Source organism: Triticum urartu, chromosome 2 (genome assembly GCF_003073215.2).
Source record: "Triticum urartu cultivar G1812 chromosome 2, Tu2.1, whole genome shotgun sequence".
In the NCBI taxonomy this organism is placed as follows: Eukaryota; Viridiplantae; Streptophyta; class Magnoliopsida; order Poales; family Poaceae; genus Triticum; species Triticum urartu.
The window spans coordinates 66990213-67014755 of NC_053023.1; the positions used below are offsets into that span (position 1 = coordinate 66990213).

At 48.0% G+C, this 24543-nt stretch overlaps 3 protein-coding genes and 1 non-coding gene across 4 annotated transcripts; all 4 read right to left on the reverse strand.

Moving 5' to 3' along the window:
* Positions 1–1444: 1444 nt before the first annotated feature.
* LOC125541062 (momilactone A synthase-like) lies at positions 1445–2985 on the reverse strand. The gene is made up of 2 exons (XM_048704552.1): positions 2601–2985; positions 1445–2495 (listed from the first exon to the last, which is right to left on the reverse strand). Exons 1-2 carry the CDS (start codon positions 2627–2629, stop codon positions 1616–1618), a joined length of 909 nt encoding a protein of 302 aa, XP_048560509.1. The 5' UTR covers positions 2630–2985; the 3' UTR covers positions 1445–1615.
* A 165-nt stretch (positions 2986–3150) lies between these two features.
* On the reverse strand, positions 3151–3222 carry TRNAP-UGG. The gene has a single exon. It is a non-coding gene; the product is annotated as a tRNA-Pro (tRNA).
* A 16439-nt stretch (positions 3223–19661) lies between these two features.
* Positions 19662–20858, reverse strand: LOC125535080 (berberine bridge enzyme-like Cyn d 4). Its single transcript, XM_048698137.1, has 3 exons — positions 20842–20858; positions 19912–20486; positions 19662–19669 (listed from the first exon to the last, which is right to left on the reverse strand). The coding sequence occupies exons 1-3, from the start codon at positions 20856–20858 to the stop codon at positions 19662–19664; spliced, it is 600 nt and encodes a 199-aa protein (XP_048554094.1).
* Positions 20859–20938: 80 nt separating this feature from the next.
* Positions 20939–23091, reverse strand: LOC125541063 (berberine bridge enzyme-like Cyn d 4). The gene has a single exon (XM_048704553.1). It carries the CDS (start codon positions 22690–22692, stop codon positions 20956–20958), a length of 1737 nt encoding a protein of 578 aa, XP_048560510.1. The 5' UTR covers positions 22693–23091; the 3' UTR covers positions 20939–20955.
* Positions 23092–24543: the final 1452 nt, after the last annotated feature.

The window sequence follows — 24543 nt, forward strand, 5'->3', positions numbered from 1 at the left end:
TAGAACAACACCTACAGCACCCTGGAGGGAATGTGCGCTGAAAGCTGCATCTACGTTTAACTTCACAAAACCTTTAAGTGGCTTTCTCCAACCATCTTTCCTTGGTTCTGAACTCTTTTTCATGGCCTTCAAATAGTTTGCCGGTAGCGCCGCGATCGACAGTGCTGATCGAGCCGGGGCCTGCACTTCCTCCCCATGGACATGTTGTCGTCGTTCCCACCATATATACCAGATGCCCACAAGGATTAGAGCTTAGGCAAAAACATCTGGTATTTGACTATCACGTGCAGGAACACATAAAATATAGTCCAGAGCCGCTGATCCCGCCCTATCTGTCAAACACGCCTCTTCTATGAACTTGTCCAGCTTGAGGCACCTCCAGATTTCAACTGCACTCGGACAAGTGAAAAGTGAATGCATGATGTCCTCACATCCACCAGCGCACATAGGGCAACTGTCGTCCGTGTCAATATTACATTTGTGGAAGAAGGTTTTAGTCAGTTGTAAGAAGGTTGTCAATCTGGTTTTTGGGAAAGCTTCACGAACCTTTCGCCGGTTTTAGCTGGCTTTTTTTTAACTGGCATCTTTACTTTTTTTTTCATTTTCACTTTTGGTTTTTTTATTTGTCTTATTTTCTACATTACATTTTCCTTTTAAATTTGTGAACATTTTTGAATTTTTTTAAAATTGAAATAGCATTTGTAAAATTCTGGAATTATTTTTTGAATGCACAAAATTTTATAAGTTTGGGTGCATTATTTTATTTCACGAATATTTTCTAACTTCACAAAAAATTGAACTCGCAAATAATTTTGAACCATCACCATTATTTCAAATTTGTGATCATTTTTCAAAATCTGCAAACTTTTTTGAATTCACAAACATCTTTTAAATTCATAGATTTTGTAAAATTCTTGTAAATATTCAAATTCACAGACATTTTTAAAATTCATGATTTTTTTGAAATTTTGAACAATTTTCTAAATTTTTGAAATTATTTTGAACTCAAGGATATTTTAAAAATTCACAAAGGTTTTTAAATTTTTCTGATCCGCAAACACATTTTTCAAAAATTTATTTAAATTTGCAAATATTTTCCAATTGAGGAACATCTGTTTAATTCACGAATATTTTTCTCAGTATGGTTTTGTTTCGGTTATGAAATGTATCTAGTGAGATGCTAGATAGTAACCTTACTTTGTGCATATATTTTCGATTACTCGTTTGTTCAAATGGACGGGTGCGACAACACGCGCCTTCATGTGCTAGTGTTCTTTGTGTCATATATCATTGTGCTCATCTACAAGACAAGGTGCTTATTTCGATTTTATTTTTGGAAGCACATCTCTAAACACCTTGAACGGTACATGGCCTAGCGATGTGATTTTTGTGCTTATTAAGCACTTGGGTGGAGTGTGTCAATCGTCTGGAGCCCCAGGCAAGATTTTCTTTTAAAGTGATACAGTTCATTCATCATTCATCACGAAGGTTTTCTTTTGCAACTCTGAAGAAATAGATAGATTTGTTTCGGTACAGCAAATACGACACTCATAATCGCACAAGACATCGCCGAGAGCCCATGAGGTGTTCGTCTGATGATTTCTGACCGTGTCCTTCACTGTGCCGGTGCCGGCATGTTGGGCGCCTTCCCCACCGTGAACCCGCCGTCGACGACGAGGTTGTGGCCGTTGACGTACTTGGAGTCGTCGGACGCCAGGTACAGCGCCGCCTTGGCGATGTCCTCCACCTCCAGCACCACTCCTTCCATCTCGTTGATGTCCCCCTCCACGATCCGCCGGTGCTCCTCGCCGCTCGCGTCAGGGTACCACTCCTCCAGGATGCGCTTCACCAGCGGCGTCAGGATGTAGTTGGGCGAGATGGCGTTGACGCGCACGCCCGAGCGCGCCAGCTCCCCGGCCACGGAGCGCACGAGCCCCACCACCGCGAACTTGGAGACGCTGTACGGGTGCGGCGTCAGCTGGCCCAGCACGCCGGCGATGCTGGCCGTGCAGATGATGCTGCCCGCGCGGCGCGGCGCCATGACGCGGGCCGCGTGCTTGACCCCGGCCATGACGCCCCGGGTGTTGATCGCCATGACGGCGTCGAAGTCGGCGAGGTCGAGCGCGCCCAGCTCGGGCCGCGCCAGGGAGCCCACGATGCCGGCGTTGTTGAGCATGATGTCGAGCTTGCCGTGGCGGGCCACGGCGAGGTCGACCACCGCGGCAACCTGCGCCTCGTCGGTGACGTCGCAGCGGGTGTAGGACGCGGAGCCGGCGCCGAGCTCGGCCGCCAGGGCGCGGCCCAGGTCGTCCTGGACGTCGGCGAGCACGACCTTGGCGCCGTTCCTGACGAACTCCGCGGCCGTCGCCTTGCCGATGCCGCTAGCGGCGCCGGTGATCACGGCCACCTTACCAGCCAGCCTCTGGGAGCCCGAGGCCGTGGAGTAGCCGCAGTGGCCGGCGAAGCCGCCCGCCGCAGCACGACGGCCCTCGCCCCTGCAACACTCACACACAGCATAATCAGCATGCAACCAGAAACCATTACCAGAGAACACATTTGTGCTACCAGATCGGTTCGCCGTGGCTCGGAGCGCATCGTACCTGAGGACGACCTGCATCGCTCGGAACATCTTGCTGATCTGTCTCCGTCGCCGTGGCAAATGTGACCTGCATCGTACCTGAGCCGCCGTTATTTAACGAGACGCCGGCCCGGCCGTACGTCGCGCCGTCGCGCGCTCTGGATCATTGACATGACGGCCTGTGAGCTGTGACTGGGCAAGCTGGCATCACCCACGATCACGTTATCTCGACTCGATCTGCAGAGCGGTGAGAGATGAGTTGGGCGGCGACAGAAAATTCACCTCGCGGCTCGCGCGTGCATGTGTTCACAGCGCATGCAAGTGCGCCAGTTGCGTTTTCTTTTCTCTCCGTGCTCGCCGATCGATCGCAGGTGAGGGGATGCTGCGGGCGTTCGGGATCGTGGCACCGCCACGTGATCCCAGTTCCCCAAGCTCTCAAGCACCGGGACTCCGGGAGGGTCGCTTTACTGGCGTAGCGCGTCGCACAAGATTCCATCCAATTTCCTCGCCGAGCACGCGCCACGCCCTGCTCCTGACGCGGCAACGCGGGCAAAAAAAAAAGAGAAAAAAAGGGGGCATTCCGAGAATCGAACTCGGGACCTCTCGCACCCAAAGCGAGAATCATACCACTAGACCAAATGCCCATGCACGTACGAATTCTCTATTACCAATTAATTAAGTTTGCATTTCTGCAAAATCATGGCCAGCTACCACCAAGGTGTCGATCCTAAGAGCAACTCTAGCCCATCCAGATGTTCTGGTTGGATCAATGACCGATGTACGGTAGGGCAATTCTTTCATCTTCAGTGCATACAATCAGTATCCGAGGGAACACTCTCGTTGCACCAGTCTCCCTCGCCTATTCGTGTAATTTGCAGTGGGTGCTCTTAGACTAGCCACAATGGATAGTAACATACACTAGTAACATATACATATCCCTAGACTATATTATTACCTTCATAATGGGTAGTAACTTAAGTATGGTAACATGCAAAGATTAATTTATTAGGTTATAGACTAATATTGCATTGGAACATGTGATCTTACAGTAACTAGCTAAGTTATTACAACTATCTCTCTCTTCATTAACTCATTGCCACATAAGCAAATTTGCTGAGTTGGACTCGATGTTACTGCTGAAGTTACTCCCACTGTGGCTAGTCTTAGGATAGGGACCTTTTGCAAAATCTCTTTATACAATGAATGATAAGATCTTGGAGATGAGAACATACTCGTTTACCAAGTAGTCCATATGCTAGCACACGCATTGTTGGGGTACACTTCTGAATTGCATGCACTTTCTCTAGGTTGTCATGCAGCATCCCTCTTGTGACCTTGTGACTGGACCAACCATCATGAGCCTCCACCGTAGTTCCAATGCGCAGAAATAGCTTCCTCAACATTCACTAAGTTATCCCATTGAGATGACTAAACATAAAACCCAGGGTTTCTGCCCAGTTTTTTTTTTCTGCGAGTAGATTGATGTTTACTTGTTGCAATCATTTTAGGATTTCACTTGTCTAAAACAAACAAACAAACATATTTAACTAGTTTATTTCACTCATTTCACAAAACAGATTCCGCTAGTTTCATTCAATTCAAACAAATAATTTCAATCACTTTAAAAGATAACAAATTTCACTTTTTTAAAACAACATATTTCACTCATTTCAAACAACAGATTTCGATAATTCTTAAATCATTGGTTTCACTTAATTCAAAATACTCATTCCACTCAAATCAAAAAAATAATTTCACTTATTTCAGAGAATTGGTTTCAATAATTTCAAAAGAAGGTTTCACTCATTAAAAAAAAGCTTTTTGTCTATTCGAAAACGTTATTTCACACATTCCTGAAGACTTATTTCACTCACTTTAGATAGCAGATTTCATTCATTGAAAATTCACAATTCTAGAAAATACTGATTTCACTAAAATAAACTTTCACTCCTTTTCAAAAACAATTTTCGCTCATTTCAAATGAATAATTTCACTAAATTCATTTTTTTCACTCATTGGTCTTTTTTAAGCGGTTCCCCACTAAAACAGATTGAGTGAAATAAGTTAGCTAAAACATTGAAATTTAAATGTGTTTGAAATGTATCCAAGATCTTGTTCAAAAGATATTGACGCTAGGAGTTCAAATATATATAAAAAAACAGAAATGGAATTTTGGTTTAAGAGATATGAATAATCTAAATTATCAAAAATAAAATAAAAGTGTGTGTGTGTGTGTGTGTGTGTGTGTGTGAGAGAGAGAGAGAGAGAGAGAGAGAGAGAGAGAGAGAGGGGACGACGCACACCTATCAGCCAAGGCCGTCGCCAAATGGATCAGTATAGTTATTCCTGAAATGATATGCAAGCCTTTTGCATATTTGCGAGAGAGAAAACATAGTGTGTGGTGCGGTTCACTCGGATGCACCCTCTGATCCTACATACGATTTATAGAAAATCTGAAAAGAATTTGTAGTGATGGGTCATGGGTATGCGTGGACTGTGTGCGCCTTCAGAAAAAAAAATGGTTATCCATGTCACGCGCAGAGAAAAGAGACACTCTTCCCACTACTCGTGTCTACTACTATAATCCTCCTCTTACCACCATGAGTTCTCCGGAGTACTTTTAAAACACGCATGTTGAACTGCGGATGCATCATGCATGGTTGAATCTGACATTGGGTATGACCATTTCTTTTCGTCCCACCAAAGCATGAGTCGTAATTACAAATTAGCTCACGAGGACCCAGTGTATGCACAAACTAATGGTTCGTTTATTTTGAAGGAACACGGAGATAATCATTCCGGCGATGCAAAATATAAAACCGATCATCATGGCTATGGATATGCCGATCCCCTTTTCTTTTTCTGTTGATGCATAAAGCCTTCCGGCTCCACATCTTTACACACTACAGTCCATTCCTGAAATCGGAAAACCATTCTCAGAGTGTTCTTTCTTTACATATGATATCTAACAGGCAAAGCAGGATTTTAAGGGCTGCCTAATCTTCAGTTAATTAACTAAGAGCATGTACAATAGTTAATATGATAATCTTATCTTAAAGTTTGCATGTAGTAATTTAGAGATGACAATAAAACATCTATACAATGGAATATCTCTTAGTCTTATCTAAGTTAACTAGCTATTCTAGAATCATGATGACATATATTTGGCAAGCCTTTTCTCATGGATTCTCTCTCCCTCACCTCGGTAATTATCCTATGTGATACACCTAAAATATCATCATTGTATATGTCCTAAGAGATCATTTTTAAGTCACCCTTCGCCTTCGTCCTCCGGCTTGTTCCCAACTCACCCTCGCCGCCGATGACACGCCTGTTGGGACGAACCCTACTTGGCGGCATAGACCGAGCGGCCTCCCGGCGACACAGACGTTGAACAAAGGTAGACGAAGAAGACATCACAATTTTTCCGACGATGAACGCCGCGGCGCACGAATGCCTATATCTTGGCTTTATTTCTTACCATGACTAACACATACATGAAAATACACACCACCGTCCGACGAAGATTACATCTTTCTCATCTCTGGCTCTCTCTATACACACACCGCATACACTTTATATAGCTTCACGAACGTTGTAGCTGCCACACCGGGCACAAGCCCACAACTACCATGCACGCACGTCCAGGTAACAAATCTTGGAATATCTCCAATATTTGTACGACCCGACTAGCCAGCTGCATGCACTAACTAATCTCTAACAATATGCACGACCAACATGCACGCCACACGCCGGAGAAAAAATGTAACGCCCTCGATGCGGCTATATCTCCTACGTGTCGAAGCACGACTTAGAGGCATAACCGCATTGAAAACATGTTGCAAATAAGGCAATCTTCACAACATCCCATGTAATATAGATAATAAAAGGGGAAGATACATAGTTGGCTTACGCTCGCCACGTCAATCAAAGTACATAAATAGCATTACATCATCCAAACACTCATGGCCCGGCTACGGTGCCAAAATAAAAAATCAACCCAACATGCGACATGGTCCCGATCGCCCCAACTGGACACCACTACTGATCATCAGAGAAAGACACATAGTAACGGCGTGAGTCCTCGTCGAACTCCCACTTGAGCTCAAGCGCGTCATCTGGAACGGAGTCATCAGGCCCTGCATCTGGTTTGGAAGTAATCTGTGAGCCACAGGGACTCAGTAATCTCGCACCCTCGCGATCAAGACTATTTAAGCTTATAGGTAAGACAAGGTAATATGTGTGGAGCTGCAGCAAGCGACTAGCATATATGGTGGCTAACCTGTTCGCAAAAAAGAGCGAGAAGAGAAGGCAAAGCGCGAACGAATAACTAGAGAACAACCTGCGGCAAGCATTACTCCAACACTGTGTTTACTTCCCGGACTCCGCCGAGAAGAGACCATCACGGTAACTCACACAGTTGATTCATTTTAATTAATTTCAGGTTCAAGTTATCTACAACCGGACATTAACAAATTCCCATCTGCCCATAACCGCGGGCACGGCTTTCGAAAGTTCAAATCCCTGCAGGGGAGTCCCAACTTAGCCCATGACAAGCTCTCACGGTCAACGAAGGAATAGACCTTCTCCCGAGACATTCCGATCAGACTCGGCATCCCGGTTCTACAAGACAACTCCGACAATGGTAAAACAAGTCTAGCAACACCACCCGCTGTGCCGACAAATCCCGATAGGAGCTGCACATATCTCGTTCTCAGGGCACACCGGATAAGCTAAGCGTACGGGAGCCAACGTAACCCAAGTTGCCAAGGGACGGCCCCGCACGGTGCTCTAGGTCGGACCAACGCTCAGAGGAGCACTGGCCCGGGGGTTTAAAATAAGATGACCCTTGAGTCCGCGAAACCCAAGGAAAAAGGCTAGGTGGAAAATGGTAAAATCAAGGTTGGGCATTGCTGGAGAAGTTTTATTTAAGGCGGATTGTCAAGGGGTTCCCATTATCACCCAACCGCGTAAGGAACGCAAAATCCGGGAACATAACACCGATATGACGGAAACTAGGGCGGCAAGAGTAGAAAAAACACTAGGCGAGAGGCCGAGCCTTCCACCCTTTACCAAGTATATAGATGCATTAAGATAACAAGATAATATAATAATATCCCAACAAGTAAATAATGTTCCAACAAGGAACAGTCTCCAATCTTCACCTGCAACTAGCAACGCTATAAGAGGGGCTGAGCAAAGCGGTAACATAGCCAATCAACGGTTTGCTAGGACATGGTGGTTACAGGTCTGACATGGCAATTTGGGAGGCATGATAAGCAAGTGGTAGGCATCGTAGCATACGCATAGCAAAAGAGCGAGCATCTAGCAAAGCAAAGATAGAAGTGATTTCGAGGGTATGATCATCTTGCCTGCAAAGTTGTCAGAGTTGACTAGATCCTCGAAAGCAAACTCAACGGGCTCCTCGTTAGCGAACTCGTCTCCCGGCTCTACCCAAACAAGACAAACAAGCAAACGGAATACAATCAACCACGTGCAAAGCTCAAACAACATGATGCAATCATGGTATGTTATGCGGGATGCGGTATGTGATGCATATGCAAGATTTGACAAAGGATGAATGAACCTGGCCTCAACCTGGAAATCCAAGTGTGCCACTAGAAATGTGAGATGATTTCGCTTGAAAACGATATAAAGATCACCGGAATCGGAGTCACGGTTTGGAAATGGCAAGTAATTCAAATATGGCACCGGTCTGCGATTTACAGCAAGTAGCCATCTAAATGCAACAAGATGAACATGCTACAGCACCCAAACATGACAACAAAATACATGGCAGGGACCCATTCATGAAGCTTAACAAAAGATAAACACTGAGCTACGGCCAATTCATCACTTAACATGTTCAAACAAGCATGGCAAAAATGCATTTGGTAAACAGATTTCAGACTTAGTGAAATTAACACTTGTCTGGAATTTCAGATCAGGTAGCACACTTTGGAGCATGAAAACTATATGCTACAGGGCCTGAACATGGCAAAGTAAAGCATGGAATGGAGCTACTCAAAGATCTTAACAAAAGTCCCTTAGTGACCTTGAGCCAAAAGGGATCAGAAAATACATTTGCAAGCATGTGAACATGGCAAAAACATAATCAGATCACAGACTTAGTGAAAAACTGGAGCATGCAAATCAGATATCAAGTAGGCATGTTTACGAGCTCGATGCACTCACTACAGAGTAAGTCATGATAATATAAGCATACACCCATTAAGAATACACATTATACAAGCTAGACATGGCAAGAACAATAACATAGCATGCACGGATCAACTACAACATCCTCGGCAAAATCACTAACAAGTAGACAATTTGCCCAGATTCACGAAATAGCAAAAGTAGAGCTTGATTGACTCAAACTAGGGTGCTCTATAATTGCAAACGAAGACATGGATGGATAAAGAACTACAAGATTAACAAAACATCCTTACTGATCATCCTCAAAAGAGGCACGGATCACTAGGAAACAATATGAACATATGGCATATTGATATAAACAGATCTACTCCCTCCGTTCCTAAATACTTGTCTTTCTAGTCATTTCAACAAGTGACTACATACGGAACAAAATGAGTGAATCTACACTTTAAAATATGTCTACATACATCCGTATGTAGTAGTCATTTGAAATGTCTAGAAAGACAAGTATTTAGGAACGGAGGGAGTAGGACTTAGTGGAATTGCTAAGTCCCTGAAATCAGCATTAACAAATGCACCACTTTGCAAGCTTGTTCCAGTCACCACACACATCATAAAAATACATGGATTGCACCTCTGGAAAGATGGCAAAGCATATAACAAAACATATGTAGAGCTCAGGGGCATATCATGCACACATAAATCATGGCAAAAATGACAAATATCTAATTGGAGCAGCAGATCTGACAATTATCTCAAGTAGCACTATTCCAACAGCATTTCGGGCATCAAGATGAACTCAAATGAAAATGATGCAATGAGATGAAATGATGTACTCTCTGAGATGAACATTTTGATATGCTATATGTCCAAAACGGAGCTACGGTTGCGGAGATACAACATGATGAAAAACGCAAAATAGTTAGGGTTTCGGGGCAAAAGTCAACCGATCTGAAATCTGGATCCAGATCTGGCCCGGGAGCACTGTAGCAGCGGCGCGGCTGCCGAGGATCGCCGGATTCGTCGCCGGAGAAGAAGTCCGGCGGGGCGGAGGAGGTGCGGCCCGGGGTGGCCGTGGGCGTCGCCGGCCGCGGCGGCGAGGGCGGCGTCGGCGGCGAGAGGCGGCGCGGCCATCAGGCAGTGAGGCGGCGGTCGGCGGCGACTTGCGGCGCGCCGGCCGGCGAGTGCGGCGGAGAGGCGGCGCCGGGAGGGAGGAGGAAGTCGGCGCGGGCGGCGGTGCGGCTGGGCCTCGCGGGGGCCCAGCTCGGGCTCGGCGGGCCGGCAATGTCGTGCGCAGGCGCGGGCGTATCAGGCGGCGACAAGTGGCGGTGGCGGGTGGAAATGGACATGTCCGGCCGGACGAAAAAATGTCCGGCGGCGCGTGGAGAGGGAGGGGACTAGGGTTTGCGCGAGGATTTCGGGGAAGGACCTATTTATAGGCATAGGAGGAGCTAGGAGAGTCCAAATGAGGTGCGATTTTCGGCCACGCGATCGTGATCGAACGCTCTAGAAGATGGAGAAGGTTTTGGTGGGTTTTGGGCCAAAATGGAGGGGTGTCGGGATGCAACACACACGAGGCCTTCTTGGTCCCTCGGTTAACCATTGGAGCATCAAACGAAGTCCAAATGGTACGAAACATGACAGGCGGTCTACCGGTAGTAAACCAAGGCCGCTTGGCAAGTCTCGGTCCAATCCGGAAATGCTTAATCCCCACACGCGAAAGAAAGGTAGAAATAACCACCGGAGGAGAACGGAGTGCCGGAATGCAAAACGGACAACGGGGAAAATGCTCGGATGCATGAGACGAACACGTATGCAAATGCAATGCACATGATGACATGATATGAGATGCATGACAACAATAATAACATACGGAGACGAAAACCCGAACCTGAGAAAATAAAATAACTTAACGCCGGAAACGGCAAGAGTTGGATTACATATTAGGTAAATCATATCCGGGGTGTTACAACACTCCACCACTACGAAAGGATCTCGTCCCAAGATCTAGGACTGAAAGAACGCCGGGTACTCAGAACGGAGGTGATCCTCGCGTTCCCAGGTGGCTTCACGGTCGGAATGGTGTGACCACTTGACTTTGAGGAATTTGATTGACTTGTTGCGAGTCTTGCGTTCAGTCTCTTCCAGAATAGCCACGGGGTGCTCACGATAAGAGAGATCTTCTTGGAGCTCAATGTCTTCGAAGTTGACGGTGCGATCAGGAGTCTTGAAGCACTTGCGGAGCTGAGAGACATGGAACACGTCATGCACATTTGCAAAGTTTGAAGGAAGCTCGAGTTGATAGGCGAGATCGCCTCTCTTGCTGACGACCTTGAAAGGTCCCACGTATCTAGGGGCAAGCTTCCCTTTGATACCGAAGCGGCGAGTACCTTTCATAGGAGAGACACGGAGGTAAACATGATCTCCGATCTTGAAAGCCAAATCACGGTGCTTACTATCATAGTAGCTCTTCTGGCGGGATTGGGCTGCTTTGAGGTTATCTCGAATGACTTTGCACATCTCCTCTGCCTCTGTGATTAAGTCATTTCCCAGAAGTTGACGTTCACCGGTTTCAGACCAGTTGAGAGGGGTACGGCACTTCCTGCCATACAGAATTTCAAATGGGGCCTTGCCCGAACTTGCTTGAAAACTGTTGTTGTAGGAGAATTCAGCATATGGAAGACAATCCTCCCACTTCATGCCGAAGGAGATCACACAAGCCCTGAGCATATCTTCAAGAATCTGGTTGACACGCTCGACTTGCCCGCTAGTTTGAGGATGGAAAGCTGTGCTGAAGCGGATGTTGGTGCCCATGGCCTTCTGAAAAGAATCCCAAAACTTGGAGGTAAAGATGTTGCCACGGTCTAAAGAGATCACCTGTGGAATACCGTGCAGAGAGACAATCCGAGAGGTATAGAGCTCCGCCAATTGAGCTGCAGTGATAGACTCTTTGATAGGCAGAAAGTGAGCCACTTTAGTGAGTTTGTCGATGACAACGAATATAGCATCATTACCACGCTTGGACTTTGGAAACCCAGTCACGAAGTCCATCTCAATGTGGTCAAACTTCCATTTTGGAATGGCAAGAGGTTGGAGGAGATCAGCTGGCCTTTGGTGTTCTGCCTTCACTCTTCTGCAGACATCACACTCATTCATGAACCGAGCAATCTCGCGCTTCATTCGAGTCCACCAATAAGCCTGCTTGAGGTCCTGATACATCTTCGTGCTCCCAGGGTGGATGGAGAGGAGAGAATTGTGAGCCTCGTTCATGATCACTTTACGAAGGTCACCTTTGGGCACAACAATACGATCCTCGAAGAAGAGAGTATCCTTGTCATCAAGGCGGTAGCACTTGTACTTGGGTTGACTCTTGGCAATCCCAATCTTCACCTTCTTCACCATAGCATCAAGAAGTTGGGCTTGGCGAATCTGGTCTTCCAAGGTAGGAGATACTTGAAGGTTGGCGAGGAAACCTTGAGAAACAACTTACAGATTAAGTTTACGGAAAGCTTCACAAAGCTCGGGTTGATAAGGCTTGAGAATCAGACTGTTGCAATAAGCCTTCCTGCTCAATGCGTCAGCAATCACATTGGCCTTGCCTAGAGTATACTCGATACTCGGATTATACTCTTGAATCATTTCGACCCATCGAGTTTGCCTGAGGTTGAGATTAGGCTGAGTGAAGATGTACTTGAGACTCTTGTGGTCAGTGAAAATGTCCACTTTTTCTTCCCAATAAGAGATGTCTCCAAGTCAAAAGAGCATGCACAACTGCTGCCAACTCGAGGTCATGAGTGGGGTAGTTCTTCTCGTTGGGCTTCAACTGGCGAGAGGTATAAGCCACAACTTTCTTCTCTTGCATCAACACTGCACCGAGACCTTGGAGAGAGGCATCGCAAAAGACCTCATACGGTTTGGATTCATCAGGAGGAGTCAGAACTGGAGCAGTGACCAATTTCTCTTTCAAGGTGTTGAAAGCGATGTCACATTCCGGAGACCAAACGTAATTGACGTGCTTCTGGAGAAGATTTGAGAGAGGGTTTGCGATCTTAGAAAAGTTCTCAACGAACCTTCGACAGTAGCTTGCGAGACCGAGGAAGCTACGGAGTTGCTTCATGTTCTGAGGTGGTTCCCAATTCACAATTGCAGACACCTTCTCAGGATTCACTGCAATGCCCTTGGCAGAGATGATATGCCCAAGATAAAGAACCTCATCGAGCCAAAATTCGCACTTTGAGAACTTGGCGTAGAACTGGTGTTCCCTAAGCTTATCGAGTACCAAACGCAAGTGCTTGGCATGATCTTCCTTGTTCTTCGAAAAGACCAGAATGTCGTCGAGATAGACCAAAACAAAGTCATTGGTGTAGGCGTTGAAGGTGAAGTTCATCATGCGAGAGAACATCGGAGGAGCGTTGACGAGGCCAAAAGACATGAAAGTGTATTCATATGAACCATAGCTTGTCCTGAAGGCCGTCTTGGGACTTGCTCACAGATTCGAATCTGGTGATAACCCATACGGAGATCAAGCTTGGAGAATACTTGGGCACCTTTGAGTTGTTCAAACAGCTCGTTGATGTTAGGAAGTGGGTATTTGTTCTTGATAGTCTTCTTGTTCAATGGACGGTAATCAACACAAAGTCGGTCTGTTCCATCCTTCTTCTTCACAAAAAGAACACCACAACCCCACAGAGAAGAACTAGGTCGGATGAGACCCATTCGCTCTTGAATATCGAGTTGCTTCTTCAGCTCCTTCAACTCTTCAGGTCCGAGCTTGTAAGGACGCTTGCACACTGGTTTCGTGCCAGGCTCAAGATCGATGACGAATTCAACTGGCCGGTGCGGAGGCATTCCTGGAAGCTCTTCTGGAAAGACGTCTTGATATTCGCAAACGACTGGAATTTGCGAGATGGCATCTAGTTCACCCTTCTCATTGAGAGAAAACAGACGGATGGTGTCATCATTTGCGGCAAAGACAATTACATCCTCAGACGAATGAGTCAATTGAATCTGCCTGGCTGCACAATCAAGCTGAGCCTTGTGCTTAGAAAGCCAATCCATTCCGGGAATAAGATCAATATCCGAGTTACCAAAAACCATTGGAGAAGCCAGAAACTTGAAATCACCCATCATGATAGAAACATCCGGGACTATTGAAGTAACCCTCATAGACTTAGCCGAAGAAACCACTCCCATAGGTTTACCCAACATTTGCGAAACGAAGTCATGCTTGGAAACAAATAATCTTGACATGAAACAACGCGATGCACTAGTGTCAAAAAGAACTTTTGCGGGAATAGAGTTAACTGAAAGTTACCCATGATGACATCTGACGAATCCTCTGCCTGAGCTGCATTCACCATGTTAACCATGGCGTGCTTGGGGTTATGCTTGACCACAGCTGTACTTGCCGATCTGACAGGAGGAGGAGAAGGGAGGCGCCTCTGATTGAAGCATTTGTTGGCATAGTGACCCTTCTGTTGGCATTTGTTGCACGTGACCTCTGAAAGCAGACGGTGATACGGAGCACTCGATCTTGGAGCTTGAGATGAAGTCTTGTTTTGAAAGCCAGGGTTGGGTGGGTGGGAAGATCCACTGCCACCTTTGCTCTTCTGCTGATACGGCTGACGGAACGGAGGAGGAGGAAGCCAATACTTCTGCTGCTTGGCCACTTGAGTAGAGGAAGAAGGAGTAGCATCTCTGACTCGCTTCTTGGAAGCATCACAGCTTAGTTGAGCAGCCTCTTGCTTCAATGCCATGTTGTAGAACTCATCGTACCTCAAGGGCTCAAAGAGAACAAGAGCTAGCTGGATTTCTTCTCTAAGACCACCCCTGAACTGGTATATCATGCTCTTCTCGTCAGGGACGTCCTGCTTAGCAAAGCGGGCGAGCTTCTGAAACAACTTGTTATAGTCATACACAGACAAAGAGCCTTGCTTCAGGTTGCGGAATTCCTCATGCTTGCTTTCAACCACGCTCTGAGGAATATGATGAGCTTTGAAATCTTGACGGAATTCATCCCAAGTAATCACACGGCCTCCTCTGGAATCCTTGTACTGCTGGAACCATTCTGCAGCTTGGTCTTTGAGTTGGAAGGAAGCGAACTTGACAAAGTCCTCAGGCCTGATGTTACTGCACTCGAAATGCTTGCACAAGTCCACGAGCCAATCGTCAGCATCAGTTGCCTCAACACAATTACTGAAAGTCTTTGGCCTGTTAGCAAGGAACTGTTTGAGTGTAGCAAAGTGATTCTGATTGTTGCCTTTGTTGCCTTGGTTCGCTTGATTGCGCTCTTGAAGAATTTGCATGATCAACTACGTGTTTGCATTGGTTGCGGCCATCACAGCTTGCCATGCCTCCGGAGGAGGGGGAGGTGGTGGCGGATCAGGATTCGGAGTCATGCGCGTTGGAGGATCCATCCTAAAGAGGTTGACATCCATTAGCACATTGATAGACAAATATTGAAGCTGAATCCAACGGAATGAAAATTGCAACATATAGTCTTCACATCTGAACAAAATGAACGAATGCATTCCACTAGAAATGGTCACATATCCATAAATTGAGAAGCCACTTAGAATTTAGGTAGAGGAATAAATCAACCAGGTACGGATCAAGAACGAATACTCGGTAAGAAATCCCAATCTCAAACCAAATATCCGTGGAAGAAGAACTAGAGCTACAAGAATTCCCACCTATGAAACTCCCGAACCTTTCCGGTTATGCAATCAGGTGTTGGGGATACAGGGGAAGCATAATATCTCACCCAAATCTAGCAAATCCTACATCCAGCTGTATCCATCCTTCAACACATAACCGAGAAAAGCTTCGGAAACCATCTACCTCAACCTTCGAAAAGCATCCGTTATACAAGTTATGGCAATACTCCCGAACTCCCGCCCCAGTACTGGGTGGCGTCGAGGTTATCTCACCAACAACTGCATAAAAGAGATTTTCGATGTCGGCGTACTAAACTCAGGTATCCAGAACTGCAACGATAAAATTGTGACGACAACACCTCGGAGCTCAACTCCCCGGGAAACTGCCACAACCCCTAAATGATAGGAGGCACCAAGAACAATGTTCTCGTCACAAAACCATCAGAACGATTCTAAGATACCTGCGTGCTCCTAAATTTTTTTTAGTGAAATTTGAGAAGAGAAGAGTCAAAAATCTACGTCAGGATGCCTTACCAGAGCGATGAGGAGACTGGGAAGTAAAATGAATTCCTAAACTCTCCGATATATAATTCCTAAATGACTCAAAACATTTTTCTAGACTCAACAACGGCTGCTAAAAACGATCAAGCAGTGGGGGCTCCTAAGGTCGGGGAAGGCTCTGATTACCAACTTGTAACGCCCTCGATGCGGCTATATCTCCTACGTGTCGAAGCACGACTTAGAGGCATAACCGCATTGAAAGCATGTCGCAAGTAAGGCAATCTTCACAACATCCCATGTAATATAGATAATAAAAGGGGAAGGTACATAGTCGGCTTACACTCGCCACGTCAATCAAAGTACATAAATAGCATTACATCATCCAAACACTCATGGCCCGGCTACGGTGCCAAAATAAAAGATCAACCCAACATGCGACACGGTCCCGGTCGCCCCAACTGGGCACCACTACTGATCATCAGGGAAAGACACATAGTAACGGCGTGAGTCCTCGTCGAACTCCCACTTGAGCTCAAGCGCGTCATCTGGAACGGAGTCATCAGGCCCTGCATCTGGTTTGGAAGTAATCTGTGAGCCACAGGGACTCAGCAATCTCGCACCCTCGCGATCAAGACTATTTAAGCTTATAGGTAAGACAAGGTAATATGTGTGGACCTGCAGCAAGCGACTAGCATATATGGTGGCTAACCTGTTCACAAAAGAGAGCGAGAAGAGAAGGCAAAGCGCGAACGAATAACTAGAGAACAACCTGCGGCAAGCATTACTCCAACACCGTGTTTACTTCCCGGACTCCGCCGAGAAGAGACCATCACGGTAACTCACACAGTTGATTCATTTTAATTAATTTCAGGTTCAAGTTATCTACAACCGGACATTAACAAATTCCCATCTGCCCATAACCACGGGCACGACTTTCGAAAGTTCAAATCCCTGCAGGGGAGTCCCAACTTAGCCCATGACAAGCTCTCACGGTCAACGAAGGAATATACCTTCTCCCGAGACATTCCGATCAGACTCGGCATCCCGGTTCTACAAGACAACTCCGACAATGGTAAAACAAGTCCTCCGAGATGATTTCGCTTGAAAATGATATAAAGATCACCGGAATCGGAGTCACGGTTTGGAAATGGCAAGTAATTCAAATATGGCACCGGTCTGCGATTTACAGCAAGTAGTCATCTAAATGCAACAAGATGAACATGCTAAAACACCCAAATATGACAACAAAATACATGGCAGGGACCCATTCATGAAGCTTAACAAAATATGAACACTGAGCTACGGCCAATTCATCCCTTAACAGGTTCAAACAAGCATGGAAAAAATGCGTTTGGTGAACAGATTTCAGACTTGGTGAGATTAACACTTGTCTGGAATTGCAGATCAGGTAGCACACTTTGGAGTATGAAAACTATATGCTACAGGGCCTGAACATGGCAAAGTAAAGCATGACATGGAGCTACTGAAAGAGCTTAACAAAAGTCCCTTAGTGACCTTGAGCCAAAAGAGATCAGAAAATACATTTGCAAGCATGTGAACATGGCAAAAACATAATCAGATCACAGACTTAGTGAAAAACTGGAGCATGCAAATCAGATATCAAGTAGGCATGTTTACGAGCTCGATGCACTCACTACAGAGTAAGTCATGCCAATATAAGCATACACCCATTAAGAATACACATTATACAAGCTAGACATGGCAAGAACAATAATATAGCATGCACGGATCAACTACAACATCCTCGGAAAAATCACTAACAAGTAGACAATCTGCCCAGATTCATGAAATAGCAAAAGTAGAACTCGATTGACTCAAACTAGGATGCTCTATAATTGCAAACAAAGACATGGATGGATCGAGCACTACAAGATTAACAAAACATCCTTACTGATCATTCTCAAAAGAGGCACGGATCACTAGGAAACAACATGTACATATGGCATATTGATATAAACAGATCTAGGACTTAGTGGAATTGCTAAGTCCCTGAAATCAGCATTAACGAATGCACCACTTTGCAAGCTTGTTCTAGTCACCACACACATCATAAAAATACATGGGTTGCACCTATGGAAAGATGGCAAAGCATATAACAAAACATATGTAGAGCTCAGGGGCATATCATGCACACATAAATCATGGCAAAAATGACAAATATCTAATTGGAGCAGCAGATCTGACAATTATCTCAAGTAGCACTCTTCCAACAGCATTTCGGGCATCAAGATGAACTCAAATGAAAATGATGCAATGAGATAAAATGGTGTACTCTCTGAGATGAACATTTTGATATGCTATATGTCCAAAACGGAGCAACGGATGCGGAGATACAACATGATGAAAAACGCAAAATAGTTAGGGTTTCAGGGCAAAAATCAACCGATCCGAAATCTGGATCCAGATCTGGCCCGGGAGCACTGTAGCAGCAGCGCGGCTGCCGAGGATCGCCGGATTCGTCGCCGGAGAAGAAGTCCGACGGGGCGGAGGAGGTGCGGCCCGGGGTGGCCGGGGCGTCGCCGACCGCGGCGGCGTCGGCGCCGAGTGGCGGCGCGGCCAGCAGGCGGTGAGGCAGCGGTCGGCGGCGACTTGCGGCACGCCGTCCGGCGAGTGCGGCAGAGAGGCGGCGCCGGGAGGGAGGAGGAAGCCGGCGCGGGCGGCGGTGCGGCTAGGCCTCGCGGGGGCCCAGCTCGGGCTCGGCGGGCCGGCGATGTGGGGCGCGGGCGCGGGCGTATCAGGCGGCGACAAGTGGCAGCGGCGGGTGGAAATGGACATGTCCGGCCGGACGAAAAAATGTCCGACGGCGCGTGGAGAGGGAGTGGACTAGGGTTTGCGCGAGGATTTCGGGGGAGGGCCTATTTATAGGCATAGGAGGAGCTACGAGAGTCCAAATGAGGTGCGGTTTTCGGCCACGCGATCGTGATCGAACGCTCTAGAAGATGGAGAGGATTTTGGGCCAAAATGGAGGGGTGTTGGGATGCAACACACAGAGGCCTTCTCGGTCCCTCGGTTAACCGTTGGAGCATCAAACGAAGTCCAAATGGTACGAAACTTGACAGGCGGTCTACCGGTAGTAAACCAAGGCCGCTTGGCAAGTCTTGGTCCAATCCGGAAATGTTTAATCCCCACACACGAAAGAAAGGTAGAAATGACCACTGGAGGAGAACGGAGCGCCGGAATGCAAAACGGACAACGGGAAAAATGCTCGGATGCATGAGACGAACACGTATGCAAATGCAATGCACATGATGACATGATATGAGATGCATGACAACAACAACAACACACGGAGACAAAAACCCGAACCCGAGAAAGTAAAATAACTTAACGTCGGAAACGGCAAGAGTTGGATTACATATTAGGTAAATCATATCCGAGGTGTTACGAACAAACTCATGGATGTAGCCTCACGACCAACATATACACATTATCGAGTTTTTAAGTGTGAGTGATAGCTTTGAGTGGATTGATATATATTTTTGTCAACTCTTTGTCGATTGATGCAGAGGCCAGAGGTCTAACCTCCTTTTCTGAAAAGAAAACGACCAACATGTACACGTACAATCTCCTTTCCCCCTAAAAAAAAAATTACCAACACGTACACGCACGATCCGGCAGGTCGCTCCATTCGCCACACACGGCCGCACGCACGCCACATATGGTTTATTTTCCTAACAACGCCAGCCGCAGCGTCCCTTTCTAAGGCTCGGTGCTGAACAATGAATGGACTTAAACCTAGAATAATTTCAGGCAACTGATTATTAGCAAACACGGATTTTAAACTGATATAGTATGTGTTAAGTTTGACAAACAACCAACAAACTACTAGTACATGACACCAAAATGAAAATACTAGAGCATACATTGGATGCATCTATCTTGTTTTGTTATCTGCCAAATCACAAGTTCAAACGTATTTTCGCCGGATATAGAGAAGACATATACCCACACAACCAAATATGTAAAAATGATTCGATGAAATAGGATTAGCATAACCCGCCACATTCCTCATGACCACTCGTTGCTCATCCGCATCAAGCGGCGTGATGCTCTGCTCTTTCCTGAAGTAGCCGTGAGGATCTATCTGACGCTTGGCCATGGCGAGCCTCCTGAAGTTATCCTTGTAGTACTTCTCGCCCCAGAGCTTGCCGGCCTCGTAGCTCGTGACGTTGTCCGCTCCAACGACATTCTCGCCGAGGTCCAGGTCCCTGTAGTTCACGTACGCCTCCCTTGGGTTCTTGCTCACGTGGGGCTCCATGAACGTGTAGACGTCCCTGACCCACGTCGTCAACGCCGCACTGTCGCCGTCGACAGCCCAGAAGTTCATGTACTGGATGCTGTACAGCACGCCGCCGCGGGCACGCGGGCGATGTTCCCGCCATAGGGGTCTAGGATCATGAGGCTGGTGTCTGGCCTCGCGAGCCAGGTCGCGAAGATTTCGTCCCACACATGACACGTCGCTGGCTATGGCATGCCAGAAGTAGTCATATGTGGCCTTGCTGAAGGTGGCATCTTGATATTTTATGAAGTCACCACAAGCGTCTTGCAGTCGATGAAAACGCTTCCTTCCACTGAGCGTATATCGTTGAAAGTTTAGAAAAATCCAGAAATAATGCAAGCACCAACGTTAAATTTAAGACTTGAAACCTGAGGTGTGGGGGATAACATTGTCCTCTTAATCATCCAACCACGGATTGATTCGTAGCTCTAATTACCATGTAAAAATAGATGAAATCGTATGGTTTTTTTTTGAACATGAAAGCGTATGGTTGATGCAGGGGCGCATGCATGTTTGTATGTTGAAGGCGTGCGTGAGTTATTGTACTCACGATGTGGTTGTTGTGTAGATAAGCATATGGTAGAGATACGTACGTGTCTGTTGTATAGTTTTCTTGGGCATCACAAGTCCAACAACCGGATCCTAACAATGCAATTGATCTCATGGCCTGGTTGACTTATATATACACCAAAATGAAAATACTTTGCGCATAAAATCGGATGCATATATTCTGTTTCGTTGTCATCGGCCGAATCATGATTTTAAAATCGGATGCATAAAATCGGAGCATAAAATCGGATGCATATATACACAAGACAGATACCCACACAACCAAATATGTCAAAACGATTCGACGAAATAGGATTAGCGTAACCCTTAGGCGCCACGTCCCTCGTGATCAGTGGTTGCTCGTCAGCATCAAGCGGCGGGATGCTCTGCTCATTCCTGAAGTAGTCGTCGGGGTCTATCTGACGCTTGGCCATGGCGAGCCTCCTGAAGTTATCCTTGTAGTACTTCTCGCCCCAGACCTTGCCGGCCTCGTAGCTGGTGACGTTGCCGACGACCACGTTCGTCCCGAGGTCAAGGTCCCTGTAGTTCACGTACGCCTCCCTCGGGTTCTTGCTCACGTGCGGCTCCATGAACGCGTACATGTCCCTGATCCACCTCTTCTGCGCCGCGCCGTCGCCGCCGCCGCCGCCCCAGAAGTTCATGTACTGCACGTTATACAGCACGCCGGCGCGGTGTGAGAATGGTGTCGCGGACTCCGGCACGCCGGCGATGCTCCCGCCGTAGGGGTCCAGGATCATCAGCCCCGCGTCCGGCCTCGCGAGCCAGGTCGCGAAGATTTCCTCCCACACGTCGCTGGCGATCGCATGCCGGACGTAGTCGGACGTGGCCTTGCTGGAGGTGGTGTCCACGGGGTCGGTCCGGTTCAAGATGTCCTCCACGGTGGCGTCGCCGCCCAGGTAGACGTAGGGCACGGACTGGAGCCAGGTCATTTCCTTGCAGTGCTTATGATTCACGCCGAGCTCTGGGAAGCGGTGGCGCATCACCGGCAGGAGCGCGTCGCAGGTGCCTAGGTATAGGGCCTGGAATTTGGCCACCTGTCGTTGGACGAGCACCCTCACGAACAAGTCGTCAGGGAGAGCCGGCGCGACCTCCTGCCACTTGGTGAGGATGTCCACGGCGCCCTGCTCGACGGACTTGGGGATCGTGAACGCGGTGACCGCCGGCGGCACGGCCACGAGCTTCACCTGCCACGACAGCACGATCCCGAAGCTCCCGCCGCCGCCGCCGCCGCGGATGGCCCAAAAGACGTCCTGGCCCATGGCGTCCCTGTCCAGGACCCTCCCCTCGGCGTCAACAAGCGTGGCGTCCACGACGTGGTCGGCGGCCAGGCCATGCTTGCGCAGCAGCATGCCGAAGCCGCCGCCGCTGAGATGTCCGCCGACGCCCACCGTCGGGCACAGGCCCGCTGGGAACGCCAGCCGGTCACTCGCCTTCCCGATAGCATGATACAGCTCCCCGAGCGTCGCGCCGGAGTCCACCCACGCGGTGGATGGCGCTTCCTCCCGCGGGCTGCCAAGGCTGACGCGCACGGAGCGGAGGCCGGCGAGGTCAATCACGGCGAATGTCTCGAGGCGCGTAGACCTGAACGAGAGGCCCTCGTAGTCGTGCCCGCCGCTGCGCACACGGAGGCGGACGCCGTGCCGGCGGCCGCACACGACGGCGGCCTGGACGTGCGAGGCGTTCATCGCCGTAACGATGCAGATCGGCCGCACCGTCGCCTGCGTGAGGAACCTGCGGTTCCGAACGGAGGACGCCAGGACCGACGCGAACGACGGCGAGCTCCGGGTGAAGAGGAGCTGCTCGGGCACGGACGCCGTGAGGCACGCGAGGAAGCCATCGGAGGAAGCTTGGGAGCAGAAGAACAAGCGAGAGACCAAGAGCATTGCTAGCAGCGCCATGATACGGGACGGGGCCATCGAGCTCTGCATGCTTCGTGAACGAATGGCCAGTGATCGATCTTGGCTAGGTTTGGCGCATCGAGGTAGCACTGCTTTGCGTGTATATAGGCTGGGATGACGGCGAGTACTCTGTCTGAAGTCTGAACTCGAAAATCGTGTTCACTACGTAGCCTGCAAACAAACGAAAGGTCTTGCATGGTCAACTATGTGGACAGTGGTCCGCGTGGCAGGCAGGGATTGGCTCAACCTGACGAAGTGCATGCAACGCGTAGTTAAAGCGGGAGCCGTATTTGAATTGCTAAATTAATCCAATCCATAAACTAGCCCATCTCGTGGTTCCCGTGCGAACAGATGATATGATACCGCGATATGGTCAACCACACACACCTGGCCGCTGCAATCTTACCCACCTCACGCCAGCCCTCGACGCATTGAGCGACTGCTGGGCCGCACCCGCACGCACGACGTGCTCTTCCCAAACTGGCACGCAAAGGATTTGACAGCCTAGTGCCGCTCACCCTCACCGTTTGGAAGATTTGGGTCGAGCGCAATGCCAAGTCCTTCAATGGCACCCCTGGCACGACTGCATGCGCCGGCATAGCCATGGAGGGAGACTTATGGATGCAAGCGATCTGGAGATAGTCGAATAATTGTACATGAGCTGGGTCCGGCCCTTGCGGCCACGGCCGTTGTACGGGTAGTTATGTCGGCGCGCACAACTTCGCACCACTGTGTATTCTGTTTTTTCCCCTTCTAATATATCGACACGCAAGGCTTTAGCGTCTTGCATGACTGGTACGTGAACGGTGTGATCTCCTTATCCCTTGACCATATCACCAACTATATATCATAGTTGCACTTCTCTTGTTATAGTTAAACCCAAAGATCATATGCACTTGTCTCGATGTCGTGCATCGTCCTGTTCTTGCTTCATCTGAGGGTCCGATGACATCCGCACTCCCATCGAAGGTGCTTCATCGTGGGTCTTGGGCGTCTGTTGTCTCTGGTACCGTTGGCTCACCAACCTCGTCGGAGCTGATATTGCAGTCCGCTTTGGCTGATCAGATTGCGTTGCTGCAAGGTTGTCTGGCACGTGTTGAGAGCTTTTTAGAACGAGCGGAGGCTGCTCTGAGTAGACTCTCCCTTGCGCCGGCTATGTTGCAGACCTCTCTGACGTCGCACTCTCCTTGTGCGGCCGGTGTTTGCTCCGCAGCAGATAGGGGGGTGGAGTTATATGGCTCCTTCTCCCCTCGTGTTGGAGACAATTCATCCTTGATGCCTACCTCCCATCCTATGTTGTCTTCCACTGAGAGCGAGTCCATTGCCGTGCTTGTGGCTCCAGCGCTGCAGGTCATGCCCGAGCTTAGGGAGCTATGTCTGAATTTGTCAGTGGAACATATGAAGGTGGACACACCAACGACCTCAGGCGAGGGACAAGATCCACCTTTGTCAAGTGAGCAGCTGGAGGTTCCTATGGTTGATGATGCGAAAGGGAAGGCGTCTGTGATGTCATGATGGATTGTGCTCGGTTCTCGTGCTATCGACATGGCCTTGGTATTTTGAGTCATCATTGTCGGTTTCTTGCTCGCGGTTCTGTCGCATTGTAGAAGTGTTGAGGGTTGTGCTTGTTGAGTGTTGGGAGTACTTGGCGGCCGTCTATGTGGTCGTGGTGTTTCGTGTTGAATGAGTTTGTTTGTATCGGTTTTCGCCCGGTTTTCCGTAAATTAACTGGGCAATTCTCTTCTTCTTAATTAATCGATGAGGCAATTCTTTTGCCTCCGTTTCGAAAAAAAAGGATTGCACCTACCTAACATATCGTATCAATTTGCATTCATGTGGTTTATTCTCCTCCAAATTTTTTTATCATTTATACCACCAATT

Excerpts from the sequence above, each read along its gene's own strand:
- LOC125541062 (XM_048704552.1), bottom strand. The coding sequence starts at position 2,629 with ATGTTCCGAGCGATGCAGGTCGTCCTCAG. Across the intron at positions 2,496-2,600 it reads GCGATGCAGGTCGTCCTCAG|GGGCGAGGGCCGTCGTGCTG; the intron begins GTACGATGCGCT and ends TGAGTGTTGCAG.
- LOC125541063 (XM_048704553.1), bottom strand. The coding sequence starts at position 22,692 with ATGCAGAGCTCGATGGCCCCGTCCCGTATCATGGCGCTGCTAGCAATG.